The 15,957-nt window shown below is 47.7% G+C and overlaps 2 protein-coding genes across 2 annotated transcripts; both read left to right on the forward strand.

Annotated features, from left to right (window-relative positions):
• Positions 1-13,384: 13,384 nt before the first annotated feature.
• N7446_012026 (Zn(II)2Cys6 transcription factor domain-containing protein) lies at positions 13,385-14,386 on the forward strand (the record flags this gene model as incomplete). Its single annotated transcript, XM_058520768.1, has 2 exons — positions 13,385-13,915; positions 14,015-14,386. 2 exons carry the CDS (start codon positions 13,385-13,387, stop codon positions 14,384-14,386), a joined length of 903 nt encoding a protein of 300 aa, XP_058367054.1.
• Positions 14,387-14,496: 110 nt separating this feature from the next.
• Positions 14,497-15,549, forward strand: N7446_012027 (fungal specific transcription factor domain-containing protein; the record flags this gene model as incomplete). Its single annotated transcript, XM_058520769.1, has 2 exons — positions 14,497-14,732; positions 14,781-15,549. The coding sequence occupies 2 exons, from the start codon at positions 14,497-14,499 to the stop codon at positions 15,547-15,549; spliced, it is 1,005 nt and encodes a 334-aa protein (XP_058367055.1).
• Positions 15,550-15,957: the final 408 nt, after the last annotated feature.

A 15,957-nucleotide genomic window follows, 5' to 3' on the forward strand; every position in this document is an offset into this window, starting at 1 on the left:
GATCTACTGATTGCCTCTGTTCGTCAGCATGCTGTCTCGCAAGGCTACGCTATCACTACCATACGGTCAGTCACAGAGAAGAACATCTACCTTGGATGTGACCGTGGTGGTACATATCATGATCGGGTGAATGCACCTGAAGGAGCGAAACGAAGAACAACAACTACACGGCGAATTGGTTGTCCATTCAAGCTATATGGAAAGAAGATCATAGGTGATAAATGGGAGTTACAAGTCCAAAACCCAAACCATAATCATGCCGCGGATAATAACATGATAGGTCATCCTACTGCCCGTAGGCTTACAGAGGAGCATCTTCAGAAGATCCTAGATCTATCCGAAACTGCATCGAAGCCCCGCGATATTCTAGCTCTGCTTAGGAGACAGTATCCTAATACTTTAGTTTCGCCTAAGGATATTTATAACGCACGAGAGGCTTTACGAAGACAGAAGCTAGGTAACAGTACTCCCCTTGAGTTTCTACTAAAGACTCTACAGGAAAACCACTGGAAACATGCTATTAAGCAGGATAGCGAAGGCCGGGTCCTCTTTTTTATGTTTGCACATCCAGAGTCGATTAAATATGCTAACCTATATAATAGGGTATTCGTCATAGACTGCACCTACAAGACAAACCGATACAGAATGCCTCTACTGCATATTGTGGGCGTCTCGCCATCGAATTCAACCTTTAGTATTGCATTTTGCTTTATGCAGAATGAGCAGGAAGAGAGCTATATCTGGGCTTTGAAGTCCTTTTTCTCATTTCTTGACCCTCTTCCCTTTAATCCAGTCCTTTGTACCGATCGAGACCTTGCTTTATTAGGCGCAATCGACGCGGTTTGTCCTACATATCCTCATCTACTTTGTATTTGGCATATTAACAAGAATGTGACATCTAATACGAAGCAGCATCTTACGACGAATAACGAAATCAAGAATTTCTACAATCATGGAATAAGCTAATTTATTCTACTACGGTGAAGGCCTACAATACTAGGCTATCTGAATTTGAGATGCGATATCAAGCCTCGCCTTCTCTTCGGTATGTTAAGGAAACATGGCTAATTCATAAAGAAAAATTTATAGTTGCATGGACACAACAATGCCTACATCTAGGTAATTCTGCGACCTCCCGCGTTGAAGGATCACATGCCTTTTTAAAAAAGCATATTGGTGCTTCAACGGGGGATATGTTGATTGTATTTGAAAGGATTTCACAAGCCTTGCAAGCCCAACATACTACGCTTGAATATGACTTCGCAAGAGATCAAATTGAAAGACCGGTAGTATCATTAAATCAATTCTTTACTAATGTTCTGACTAGGACGTCCCGTTATTCGATACAACTACTCAGTGAGCAAGTTACAAAGGCTAGAAGAACTACGGAAATAGCTCCTTTGCCTCCCTGTACAAATACGTTCACAAGAACAATGGGCCTACCCTGTACACATCGGATTTCCAATTTATTGGAGAGCAATAAAGCTATTCCATTGACAGATATCCACCCATTCTGGCGAACTGGTCTTTCTGAGGTAGAAGCAGAATATCTTCCACTTTTGGAGCCTCTGATTCCTTTGCCAAAGCCTAAGAAACGAAAGTGGGATCAACTGGAGGAAAACAACAAGGTTGAGGCTATACAAACGCGGAAGAGGGCACTGTTCAAGTGCACTGTGTGTGGTAAAGTTGGGCATACACGAAGGTCATGTAAATAATGGAGGGTATAATAGTATTTCAAATACAATCACATGACTTTTTTAATTAGCTAATCACCAATATTACATAATAAGGAGTGTCCCCAGGAAAAGTGGGAGTGCCCTTAGCAATTCCCTTAGCGCCGCTTTTGAAACTAGTTAACAAATGTCAGCAGTGGCGGGTCCTCGCACGTGTTTCTATAATTTGCTGACAAACTAAAGGAGCGGTCAAATACCGCTATGGCCTTTTGGGATAGGCTTGTTCATCGTTCACCCAATTTCCCCTAGTATTTGTATGCTATTCGGACTAAATTCGGATACGGTGTCATAACACGCCAGAGCACGGACAGTAGGCTCCAGAGATCGCTCAACCGATCTACACACCTTCAATCAATCATCAGATTCTATTGGACATGTGCAGTACTAGCCAGTACATTAATTCCTCATCCTGTCATTTGCGCCTACCCATGAGTGATAGATACATATCGGTAATGACCTGTATGGGTACCGATACAGGAATATCGCTATTCCGGGGCTGTCCCTGATGGAAGTTAGCGCATTTTGGCATTGTGGTCTGGGAAACAATCGAAGAGTGTAGGTGGTGACACCGATTTCTGGAAGTACTGTAGCTTACGCCCCCTGTGAGCTCGCACTTGGGCAGTAGTCCTCGCCAGGCTGTTGGAACAGTGAATTCATTCCTTCTCGTGGTGTGCGGTGTTAATCCCGTTGGGTAGATCAAAGTGAACCCGCTGTGGTTGTGGGGTTGCGGCCCGCTGTGGGGTTCCGAGTGTATAACCACACCAAAATCAGGGGATGAGGGAGATGGAAACCATACCATCCAACGTCTTTTTACACGACTGGCACTCGGGGGCCAGAAGCTGGTCTTGCATTGCCCCTGAAACTTGTGTCGCCCTAAAAAGAAGACGGAACACCTTTGAGCTTGCATACAACATGAAATCGCATCGTGCGAAATGCGGCGACGCGGTAGTGAACCGGTGACGATTGAAGCGGTGTCGTCCTAGCTGACCTGCCCATGATGTATGCTTAAGGAGTAAACTGAGAGACGCCCAGGGTGAGAGGAGTTGTCAACCTCAAGAGACCAGAAGCCTCGATCACTGGGCGGAAATTGGGGTAGGGTGTCTATGCAGGTAGGCCTGCCAAATATACATTACGTCTCTTGTCCTCTTCGCATTCTTTAACTGCGACCTGGTCGACCAACGGGCGGATCTCCACCTTTGATCGATGATTACGTCCGCTGGCGGGTCGGCTGGAGCGCCGAAGAGCTTGGCCAAAATCCAGTCTGAAGACATACCCCAGATCGAAGCCTGGGCCCGGAGAACTGGGTCCTGCTTCGCTGCAGAGAATGCCGAACTCATCCACATTACCCGGAAGAGAAAAGAACAGAGTCAGGGCCAGTTTGTCATGAATGGCAATGCCGTCAACCCATCTACGACCGCCAAGCTCGTGGGAGTAATCTTCGACCACGAGCTACGGTGGAAGGAACACGTACAGCAAGCCGCCAAACGAGCCACCAAGGTTAACATCGCGCTAGGGGGCTTGCGACAGCTCCGCCCAGAGCAAATGCGACAGCTCTACGAAGCGTGCGTCACACCAATCTTCGACTACGCCTCGGCTGTCTGGCATGATCCACTTCGAGACAAGACCCATCTACGGCACCTGCGTACCGTGCAACGAGCAGCTCTCATCCGCATTCTATCTGCCTTTCGAACGGTGGCCACGACCACACTTGATGTAGAAGCACATGTACTGCCAACTCATCTTCGTCTACGCTACCGTGCACAAAGCACCATCACTAACCTACATACCCTACCCCAAAAACATCCTATATGGAGCGCCTTACTTCGAGCCCAGAGAAAACGTAACAATCGTGGATAGTTCGCCTGGTTCCCGCTATCGGAAGCCCTGGAAACAATGCACCTGGAGAGACTACAGGAAATCGAAATTGACCCAACCCCGTTACCACCATAGCGAAAGGAGGCATTCTCAATAATCGAAATCGAACTAGACAGGGAGACCGCGAGAGAAAGAGCCGAGGCTGCGCGGGGAACCGCGGACATCATGGTGTACTCCCACGCCTCGGGACGACACGGTCATTTGGGCGCCGCAGCTGCCGTATGGACGACTTCCTGGAAACAACGACAGCATACAGGTTCAGGTCGGACCCATGGATCGATGGTCCGTACACGCCGCTGAGCTGATGGGATCCTGTACACCATCAACATCATCAATAAGGCCGCTCTCCGACACTGGAGAATATCCCACGCGCGGGTGAGATCTGCCACTAACCTCAGTGACAACAAGTCGGCACTGCAAGCAATCCGGAATCCAGGGAACTCGGGACAACAGATCATCCATGCCATTCTACAAGCAGCCAGGAACACCAAGACCCACGGCACATCTATTCGACTGCAGTGGAACCCGGACATTGCGAAATGCCCGGGAATGACTCTGCCGATTTACTGGCCAAGGAGGCAGCCATACTGGGAAAAACAACCCGTTCTGTTTTTCGCTATCACGCGAGAGAGCACACATCAGGCAACGGATCCACATTCAATGGAAGGAAGAATGGAACGAGTCGAGGGCCGGCGCCTATCTGCGTCAGATCGACAACGCACTGCCAGCCAAGTACACGCGACGGCTTTACGCATCTCTACCCAGAAACCGAGCTTACTTACTAACGCAGCTGCGAACCGGACACTGCTGGTTGTCAACATACGCCAAGGCTTTTCGATTCCGAGATGACGACCTATGCATCTGTGGCGAACGGGAAAGCGTTCACCACGAGTTGTTAGATTGCTCAAGATTGGGAGGATTAAGGAGAGAGCTCCGTCGGGATGGGTCTAGCGGTCCCTTTCACAAGGCCGCCAATACTATCAAAAGCTTTGAACCGACCCTCTGCATCTGCTGCATGGTGCCTTAACTCCGTCTCGGTGAAGTGGTAGGGGCAAGAGCGTTGTGGACTCAGTTCTTGCCATGCCTGTTATGCGGTCAGCCCTCGCCGATATCGTGAGGCGCAGAACCATCAAATTCGGGAGGCTATTTCTGTTCCCAACAATTTGATGGAATTGCGGGAAAGGGTCACAGTCGGTTTGATAAGTATGCCGAGTAATTGGAGAAGCTTAATCGCGACTATAAGTGACAAGGGATTGGGTGTGAGGGTGTGCTTGGCCCGCAAGAATACCCTGGGTTTGGACTGTCGGATATGCTGGATCGCTATGAGTCTGAGCTTGGTTAAGGATGACGTGTTGACTGAGAGGTGTCGACCTGCTGGGAGTTGAGATGTGCAGGTTTTACAGGTATGTATGGAGAGGAAATTCCGGTCTCATACTTGTATAGATCCGCAGTTGCGAGCGATGACCAGCAATTAGGGCTGTTCCCGATATCGGTTTTTACCGATAATTCCGATACAAACCTGTGCCGATAATATCGGTAGACCTGTAAACTAGCCTAATTAGGCTTGTTTATAACTACAGTCAACTCTCGCTTATACCACGGTGGGATATTGCACATTCTTGATAATAACACATCCCTTGCTTGGATGGCCCCTTCATTCCAGTTTTTTCCATATAAATTGACAGAATATAACACATTTTGTTTTACCACACTTTCTTCCTCTCAAATCTGCTTAGTCAGCGCAATCAACCAATCAGAATGCCTCAATCTACAAGCTCTCCTACCCTCCCGACCCCACCCAAGCGCGTCAGAATGGGACCAAAGCGTACCAAATTGGGTATATCAGACGCGCAGAAACAGGCACTACGGGCATTTTGGTCTAATACTAGCCCAAAGCCCACGCAGACTGCATGTGCTAAGTGGTTTGAGGACCAATTCAAACAAGTGATTGACCGGTCAACCATATCAAGGATCCTTTCATCCAAATACAATTATCTTGATACGGGCCCTGCAGGGGCAAACAAACGATCTTCATCCTCTCATTGGCCATTATTGGACCAAAAGCTATATGACTGGGCAGATAACCATATTGGCAATGGAATACCAATAAATGGCCCTTTGATCCAAACTAAAGCAGCTGAGCTTTGGAGACAAATACCGGAATACAAAGATCGGACCAAACCTCAATTCTCTGAGGGTTGGTTAACTCGCTTCAAACAACGCCACTCTCTTCAATATCATACTTTCCACGGAGAAGCTGCCTCAGTCCCATCCTCGGTACATGATCAGATCAAAAGCACCAAATCGATTTGCAATCAATTCAAACCGTCCGAAATCTACAATATGGATGAAACTGGCCTATTTTGGCGACGTATGCCAAATGGTGGTCTTTCAAAGGGAAAAATTGCTGGCAAAAAGCTTGATAAAACACGAATCACTATTGTTGTTGCATCAAATGCGGATGGTTCCGATCGAGTCCCTTTATGGTTGATTGGCACAGCAAAAACCCCTCGCGCACTCCCGGGGGTTAATTTCCGAGCTCTGGGATGTGTTTGGCGTCACAACAAGGCAGCATGGATGCGTCATGACATTATGGAGGACTGGTTGCGATCTTTCTATGGGCGTATTCCCTTAGATAAGAAAGCTTTGCTCCTTTTAGACAATGCTTCACCACATGTTATTGGACTCCAGCGAGCGCCACCACCACCCCGGATTACGGTTGTTTTTTTGCCAGCAAACGCAACTTCAATTTATCAACCCTTGGACCAAGGTATTATCCAAAACTTGAAGCACCATTATCGGAAGAAATGGATGCGCTATATGATTGCTTTTCTTGATCGTGGGATAGACCCAAAACAAAGAATGAGCATTTATTATACTGTTACCTGGGTAACGCAAGTTTGGAGAACAAGTGTATCAGACCAAACGATTATCAATTGCTTTAAACAAAGTACTTTGATTAGTCCAAAGTCTATACCTATACCTGAGTCCGCGCCCGAGTCCGCACCTGAGTCTGCACTATTTTCCGAGCCCGGATTGAGTGATGAGATTGAAAGTCTATATAATCAAGCAATTGATAAGCTTGGTGATAAAGATATTGTGCCATTTGACGAGTTTTTGAACCCTTCGGACGAAGACATGTTAGAAGATGGGACTGAAGGGCGAGATGAGACCAATGAGCAAGATATATATATTGCCCCAACAACCTCAGAAATTCAGGATATTGACATTGATGGGCCCCCACCTGAGCTTCTGTCTAATTCTGCTATATTGGACAGCCTCCAGGATATCCTACTATGGGTTTGTAGCAAAGAAAAGGGTACCTCGGACCATATTAGACAAATTGAGAGCTTAATCAGCGACTTTGGCAGGATTCAGATTGATGAGAAACGTCAGGTGACTTTGGATCAGATGATGGGATGGAAGACTAAATAGGTATTAGGGCTTAGAGTTAGCTTGTCAAATATTATGTCATCCTCTCACCAAAACACAACTCAATTATACCACGTAATTTGGCTTGGATAGTATGCTGTGGTATAAGCGAGAGTTGACTGTAGTTACTGCATGCATACATGTATATATATATATAGGGGATTGATACTACCACCCCCTTTGGATGCTACCACCCCCCTGCCTGAATTCTTAGGCCAGTATTGACCGCTTTTCTCACCGCTTTCATCCTCGAACTTTTATTTTATTGCTACCACTACCCTGCATGTATTTCACACCTTAGGTACCTCTAATTACTATGTAAACTACTAGTAAAAATAAGTCACTCCTGTTCCACTGTAGTACCCAATAAGGAATTCAAAATAATTGTTGTTTACACCTTCAAACCTCCCATTTTACTACCCATTTCTCTCGCGTTTTTCACCCATTTCTCTCGGATTTCACTCTCCTTTACGATGGCTTCCTCACAGCCTGATTCGCCGTCCGATTCTGAGCCTGAAGCTATTCCCGAGTCCCCGCCGACGATGCCAAGCCACCAAAACGCGATGCCAAGCCTCTATGACGCGCTGCCAAGCCTTTCTAACGCTATTCCCGAGTCCTCGCCGCCGATACCAAGCCTCCATACCTTCCCGCTACCCCCTCTCGATCAGCAGTACGATACGCCAGAGCAAGGAATAGCCGCAATCAATGCTTTTGGCGCCCTAAATGGCTACGCAGTCTCAATCCTCCGCTCAAAACGTACTAAGAAAGGGGTCATGAAGACCGTCCGACTATGTTGTGACCGAGGACGGGCGTATCGAGATCGGTCCGCCGGCAATAAGCGCCAGCGGCAGTCAAATACGCTCGCGATTGAGTGCCCATTCTCGATCTCTCTACGGCTACAAGAGAGCAATACATGGCGTCTTACAGTAGAGAACTCTGCCCACAACCATGAGCCTTCGCCTCTATTTACCCATGTCGCTCAACGGAAGCAGGAGCTATCTACAAAGGTGCCGGTGATTGAAAAGCAGTTCCAACAGGGCCTTTCTACGCGTCATATCCTCACTAGCATTCGAAAGGAGGATGAAGAGTCATGTCTTATAGCCCGAGACATCTACAACCTTCGGAGGAAGCTTCATATTGAGTTCCTTGCCGGACGTACGCCGCTTCAAGCCCTCTTGATAGAGCTTCCGCGCGACGGCGAATGGATCTTTAGGCATGAAGTTGACGATGAGAATCATGTCACAGCCCTCTTTTGTATGCATAAGACGAGTATAGCATTGCTTAAGACAAATTCATGGGTTATTTCAATGGACTGTACATACAAAACTAACCGGTACGGCCTTCCAATGCTCGATATCGTCGGCTTCACTGCTACGGGCTCAACCTTTTACGTCGCCTTCGCCTTTATCAAAGACGAGAAAGATGATAGCTACGAAGTCATTTTAAGCTGTCTAGCAGACGCTTACGAAGCTCTTAGCCTTCAAGCACCCCAGACTATCCTTACCGATAAGGAGCAAGCGCTAATGAATGCTGTGAAGGTCGTCTTCCCTTCTACAAAGCATATGATCTGTCTATGGCATATCAACATGAATATTATGAAGAAAGCTCGCCCGATTCTCGCAGAGCAGCTAGCAAAAGCTCGGCAAGAGACTGAAGCTGCTTCCTCACAGCGTCGGACGAAGGCGGAGAGAGACCGAGAGCTTCGAGAAATAGTCCATGAAGCATGGAAGACGATGCTAAAGCGGTGGATTCGTGTCGTCTACGCTATCACTACGGAAGAGAGACAGGAGAGATGGAGACAGCTTCAAGAATGCTACAAAGAGCCGATTTTTGAGCCTTTACTCGAGTATCTACAGAGTGAATGGCTAGACGAGTGCCCCGAGTATTTCCTTCATGAATACACCTCCGAATACCTTCATCTTAACGAGATTTCGACCTCTCGGACCGAGGGCGCTCACTGGCTGCTTAAGCAGGACCTTCAAGTCTCGACTAATGATCTACTGGTTGTTCTCCGCACCTTTGAGAATGCTGTGAAGCTTCAATTCAAGAAGGTCACCGATACGATCGAGAATGATAAGATCAGGAGGTCTACCGATACTCGCTGGAAGCAGCTATTTAGGCTAGTTGTTGGACGAATTTCGGCCAAGGTGATAGAGCTTACAATAGACGTCTACAACCGCTATCGACCAGCAAGCGATGAGAAGCCGCCGATTCCTCCACTTTGCCGCTGTAATTCGAAGAATACGGCAGGGTTCCCATGCATTCATCTCATAATGCAGTACGAAGAAGAGGAGAAGAGCTTTGAGCCTGAGTTATTTCATCAACACTGGCATTTGTACAGTGTATCTGCACCTCCTATTAACCCGCTACTCCTACTCCAGGATCCGCTCCAAGTGCGCCGGCGAGGACGCCCCCGAGGCGCTAGGAACTTCATCGGCGGCGGCGAAAGCACCCAAGCAAGCACCCAAGACACCTCCACCCAGCGAGACCCCTCCGGCTTTGAGCTCATGCTATCTCAGGAAGGTAGACACGGCCGTGGACGCGGCCGAGGACGTGGCAGAGGACGTGGAGGGACACAACAGGCATCGCAGGGACATAACGGGGTGGGAATAGCTTCATCTACGGCCCAGGAAGCTCAACAAGCTTCTCAGGAAGGTGGACGGGGCCGTGGACGGGCCCGCGGACGGGTCCGCGGACGTGGAGGAAGACAACAAGCCTCGCAGGGTGATACCATGGTGGGAATAGCTTCATCTCTGGCCCAGGAAGCTCAACAAGCTTCTCAGAAAGTTGGCCGTGGCCGTGGAGGGACCCAGCAGGCATCGCTGCCGAGCATGGCTACATCTCAGGGGTCGGGAATAGCTTCATGGGCATCTCAGGACGAAGATTCCTGGTCTGATCGCCTCAGGAAGCGTCGGGGAGCTCCATAAATGGCCAATCCAATGCAAATTACTCAATTTCTTCACTGTTCTCATGCAACTTTTTAAAGAATTCAACGTAAAATGGCGACCGGCCGCTGCATAGGCCAATTCCTTCATTTCTACAGAGTTTTTGAAAACAGCATCTATTTCCTATTTGGGACTAGCGCCGTGCAGTTGGCATGGTGGTGGTAGAGTACGAAAGTGACTTCATTTAATTATGGGGTTGCATAGTAAATGTAAGTACCTCATGCATGGTCGGTGGTGGCAGAAATATGTCCGGCAGAAAAAATACTGGCCTAAGAATTCAGGCAGGGGAGGTGGTAGCATCCAAAGGGGGGTGGTAGTATCAATCCCCTATATATATATATCATCCATGCATGTATTGCCTCTCTTGAATAGTCCAACAATCTTGAATTCTTAATCCTACTCTGCTCCTAGCTACTGCAATAACCAACTGTAGCTAATCAATTAATAAATATAAATTCATTCGACGAACTAACCAAACTAAGCAATAAAATTCAACTAGTTAACTAAACAATATCTTTCATCAGCATCAACATCCTCATAGTATCTGCCCCTAAACTATGCCTTCGAACTCCCAAAAGATCTCTCCCTCCACTAAATAATCTCTCAACTGATACCTCGGAAGCTGGGATCGCAAGAAATTCCCTTGCAGCCTCTGCCATTTGAGGATATTCGCCCTTATGGGTACGCCACCAATTGCAGAGCCAGTCTGGATCCTCTGCACCTGTGATAGTAACCCGAGGACTATCAAAGTACTGATCAATATCAGAAACAAATTGATATTCCTGAGGCTGTAGCTTTTTCAGCATCCATAACCGCATTGTTTTGCGATTGAGAGAATCTTCCTGAGTCAAGTCTAGAATTGACTGTGGATTCGAGTCTAAATTTGTCTGTGGAAGCGAGGATGGAATTGATTGTGGAAGTGGTGGATATCTCTTATGGAGCATCCGACGAGTCTCCCGTATAATCAATTGGGCAGCCTCTCGATCTACCATCTCATGAAGTATGAGATCACCTTTGAGCTGAGGATCAAGCATTAATGCCGTATAATAAGCTTCAGAATTATCCATGAAGTCATAGTACTTTTGGTACTTCTTCATGCCTGCCCTTATTGCATTAGCAATATCATCATCATATCCCACTAAGGCATCATCCCGTAAAAGATCATGAAGCTTATAGTAAATTGGGACAGTGAGACTGATTTGTGGCCTTGATATAGATACCAAGTGCGTCAAGTCATTAAAGGTTTTGAGAGCTTTATGAATCTGACGAAGTCGTTCCCATTCTGCATTGGTAAAGGGAGGAATTTCACCCTGTACAGCACAGAATCGATTAATCTGAGGTCGAGCTTGTATCCCATCATTAAGCATTCGAAAGGTAGAATTCCACCGTGTTTCTACATCATACTCGATGAATTTATCATCGAGCTTCATCTCATCACAGATTGACTTCCAGTCTTGCCTCCGTTGAGGACTGCGAGAAATCCAAATAGCAAGAATCCGGAGTTTAGCTAATGCTGATTGAGATGAGATCGATGGAGAGGTTGATGATGAGCTCGATTGGGAATTCCTGGATTGTAGATTATCACAGATCGAATTGGCCTCTGAAACACTTCCAGCTTTCAAGGAACGAAGAATATCTTTCACAATGAGGTTCAAGATATGAGCCAGACAGCGAATATAGCTATTAGGTCCAGAGAATCGAATTGGTTGTAAAGAATTCTGATTCTGTTCCAAAAGATACCATAACTCAGAAACCATCTCTTGAACATTTGAGGCATTATCCCCAGTAATTGTAGTCAACTTTGACGTGAGATCCAATTCCACTAAGGCTTTGTAAACCACAGTAGCAATATTCTCCCCTGTATGAGGTCCAAAGATTTCACAGAACTCTAGAGTTTCTTCACGATAGTGAAAATCCTCTGTAAGCCAGTGGCCAATGATACCGAGGATAGGATAGTGATTCTGACTTGTCCATATATCAAGAGATAATGCAATTGTTTTGAATGTAGTAGCTAAGTCCTCCTTCAACATGGATCGTTGGGTTTTGAATTGCTCTTGTAATCGCCGACTCACAGTTGATCGAGATGTGAATGGTAGAGTGATTCCTGGAATATCTTCAAAGATTTGCTGAAAAGCCTGAGATCCAATGACTAGAAAAGCTTGCTTGTCTTGAATAACCCATCGAAGGATGTTGCGTTCAAGATGCTCTTGGATTGAGAGGTTCTCTTGTTTTTTGAAGACTTGGCGGATATCTTGGATTTTTTGCTTTGAATTTGAACTTTGAGGTGGAAGAACTGAGTGTTTTCTCTCAAGATGACGCTGCATATTCGAGGTTGATGACTGCCTTTGTGATTCCGAGGTTTTCCAACTACATTGTAGACCAGTTTTTTCATCGATGACTGTACATTGAATATCCATGTCGACAGTCCTTGGTTTCCCTGTACGGAGGACTTTCCACTCACGGGATACCTCAGTTGTAGAGAAGTAATCCCAAATCCAATCAGTAGTCGGTGCTGGGCGAGGTTTCTTGATCTTCCGGGTAAAGGTTTGCGAGGCAGATTCATGAGGTGAAATCTCTGAGAAGGCTAGAGATTCTTGATCGGTAGAGGGAGAATTGAATTGCCATGGCGATTGTGAAAAAAACTGAGATATATCAGACCCAGTGATTTGGTCTGATGGTAGAACTCCTTCAGGGGAATCAGGGCCACCATTAAGCAATTCATAGTCAACTCGTGCCTGCCTTCGTGTAGTCATTTGCAGGTCCTCATTGCCTTTGTATGCCATAATGATGAGAGTAATCAGGATGCTTGGAAGTTGGAAGTTGGAAGTAGGGGGGTAGGGGGTGTGTAGTTGGAACCTGGAAGGCAGCAGGGTTTTAGAAAAATTTTCATGGTAGTACCTATTAATTATACAAGTAATATCGGTATACTACCGATAATATCGGCTGAAAACCGATATTATCGGCCGTTAATTATCGGTAGACAATTTTGTGAGCCGAGACGATAACCGATAATTTTTTGAAGCTATTTGTAGTAGCCGATACGATACCCGATATGGAGAAATCCTGCCGATATCGTATCGGGAACACCCCTACCAGCAATGATCACGAACGGTTAATTAATCCAGGACGATTGTTACACGTCAACTGCAACTTGTTCCACGGAAGACGCAAATGACGAAGTCACTCAGTAATTGGTGGTGAAGCCGGTTGGCAGAAATCTGCCGTCTGACGTCAAATTGGGCGACCGCCCAACGACCCACCCGTGGCGACCCCTGACCTTCGCGTTGACTACTTCACGCTCCACGCTTCAACAAGGACTTGAGTAGTCAATTTTTCTAGCCTCGCTGCATCTTGTGTGAAGCTTTCGGACACTACATGCATCGATACCGGGCCTTCACCATGGAGAATCACGAACAAGATCAAAGTTTCCCTGTTCTATCGAGCTTCATCTCGTGCGGTTGGATGGCACCTATAAGTTCTGGTCCAACAGACGCGGAACAGCTATATCCACCACCGAATTCATTTTCACCTTTAGTCCAGGCTCCTAGTACGCCGGCCTCGTACTCACAGCTTTACCCGTCGGCAACATCAACTTCATCCTCTGCGCCAGAGTCCGCCTTCAGGTCCGCGCCCAAGGTGGCCATTCCGCGCCTGTCGGGTGCGGAGACAAGTCTTGGCGGGCGCCGCCGCTGCGCTCGAGCTTGTGAGCGTTGTCGCCATCGAAAGATCAAATGCGACGGGCTGAGGCCATCCTGTGGCCAGTGTATCTATCAGAACCACCCGTGTTCCTACGAGGACGTTAAACGCGTCCGTGACCGCAAACGATTAGAGACTTTGGCGAAACGCGTTGGGGCCTACGAAGCCCTGCTACGCGAACTAGCGGGAGAGGTTAATTTGCCTACCGCGAGACAGATCAGGAAAGTATTACAGGTAAGCCTGTCTGAGACCGCAGCCTCTGGGATTCTTCCGCCTGAGGCTCGTGTCTTAAGCTCAGAGTCTTGAGCATAAGCTTACGACTATCTGGCAAAGGCCAAGAACGTAAAATCCTCGGAACAGAACGACCTTGCCTCCGATGATTCCTCAACCTCCTTGGGCTCGCTCGAAGCGATCGACCAGGTCGATGAAGACCTGGACCCAAACGAGAGTAGCTGTGCCTCGGGCTACTTCGGGAAAAGTTCCGAGGTCGATTGGATTCGCAAGTTGGACAGCGGAGTGAGGACGGCCAGCCCGCTAGATACTTCTGAGAGTTCGAATCCTTTCAATCCGGACAGTCAGAACGCCTCTCAGCGCGAAAGTCTTGAAAAGTTCCTTCCTATTTCCATGATGGGCTATCACCTCGGCAACATGGAAATTCCGTTCATTGAATCGTGTGATCTTATGCCTTGCCACCGCGAGAACTAGCAGATCGATACTTCGGACGCATACCTGACATACGTACATCCGACCTTTGGTGTTATTAGAAAGTCCAACTTTCTTTCCCATACCAGAAGTTCTTTGATGATATGTCCGCAATGCCTCGGCCGCGGAAGTGGCTCGCCATTCTGAACATGGTATTCGCCATTGGCTGTCGGCACTGTCCACTGATGGAGAATATCCACAGCATGAGCGAAGAGGACCTGGTCTTCCTGAGCCGAGCGCGGCTTTTAGGCTTCCATTTCAGCGTGCTATTCGAGCACAGCGATTTCCAGCAGACCCAGTTAGAATGTTTGATGGCAATATACCTCCTCTGCGTGGGACAGATCAATAGGTAGGTCGCATTTCACGATGCAGCCGAGTTAGATGACTAAACCTCTAGGGCATCCAAATTTTCTAGCATGGCTCTCCGCTCCGCGCTATCCCTCGGTATTAATCTTCGTCTCACAGACCCCCAGACTGCAGAAGCCGCGAAAGAAGCCCGCGGCCGCCTCTGGTGGCCCATCTACTCTCTCGAGCACCTCATCACGTCGGTAACCGGTCGCGCCTCCAGCGTGTCGGAGAATATCTGCTCAGGGTCAGTACCTTTTCCCTGCGAAGAAGAAACCTTCGAACATCCAGAAACAAAGCGTCTCCTGCAAGACCCAACTCTCCGCGACACACACCTCCGCCCATCCCTCTTCGTCCACCACCTCGTCGACTTAAACCTCGTCACCCAAGCCCTCATGAATAAAGTAGACAGCATCGAAGGTCTCCGCCAAGGTGCCTCCAGAACCGAATACCACGTCCAGAAATTGGGCCTAAAAATGGACTGTTGGCTCACAAAACTACCCCCAGCATACCGATTCACCCTGCCCGATGCCGGCCCCTGGCATCTCAAGCACCCCCAACTAGACGACCTAGCTGCGCCTTTCGTCCGCGAACGTGTCTGTCTAGCAATGAACTACTATTCTGCTCGAATAATCCTCTGCAGACCATGTCTCACTTACAACCACACAAATACCCAAATCCAAGCATCCCGCCCCCAATCCTCAAGCTCAAACCCAGACCTAAGCTCCCGCTCCAATCTCCGCTCTGAAATGGCCACACATTGTCTCCAAGCCGCCTGTGCTTTCATCTCCATCTTACCCGAATCACCTGACCTCTCCTAGTTAGCATATACAGCGCCCTGGTGGAGTGTCCTTCATTTCATCATGCAGGCAACATCATCTCTCCTGTTGGGATTAGCATATCGCTCCTATAGCTCCGGCTTACAGACCCAGACCCAGACTCAGTCACGGTCACAGTCACAGTCACAATTACAATTGCAATCAAAATCGCAATCACAATCACAACCACAGTCCAGAGCCGCTGATCCGCTTACAGCTGGTACGCCAAGCTTGGCACCGGGTGTAGGATACCCACCACTCCTAGGATCAGATCTTGAAACGGCGATTGCATCGGCTAAAAAGGCTATGATCTGGATTTATGCTACGTCGCAGGTAGATATGGCGTCGCGGAGAGCGTTTCTCATGTGTGATAATGTTATTAAGAGGATTGCGCCTGGCTTGGGGATTGAT

Source organism: Penicillium canescens (genome assembly GCF_028828765.1).
Source record: "Penicillium canescens strain IBT 15451 chromosome Unknown utg000009l_segment0_segment0, whole genome shotgun sequence".
NCBI classification, from domain to species: Eukaryota; Fungi; Ascomycota; class Eurotiomycetes; order Eurotiales; family Aspergillaceae; genus Penicillium; species Penicillium canescens.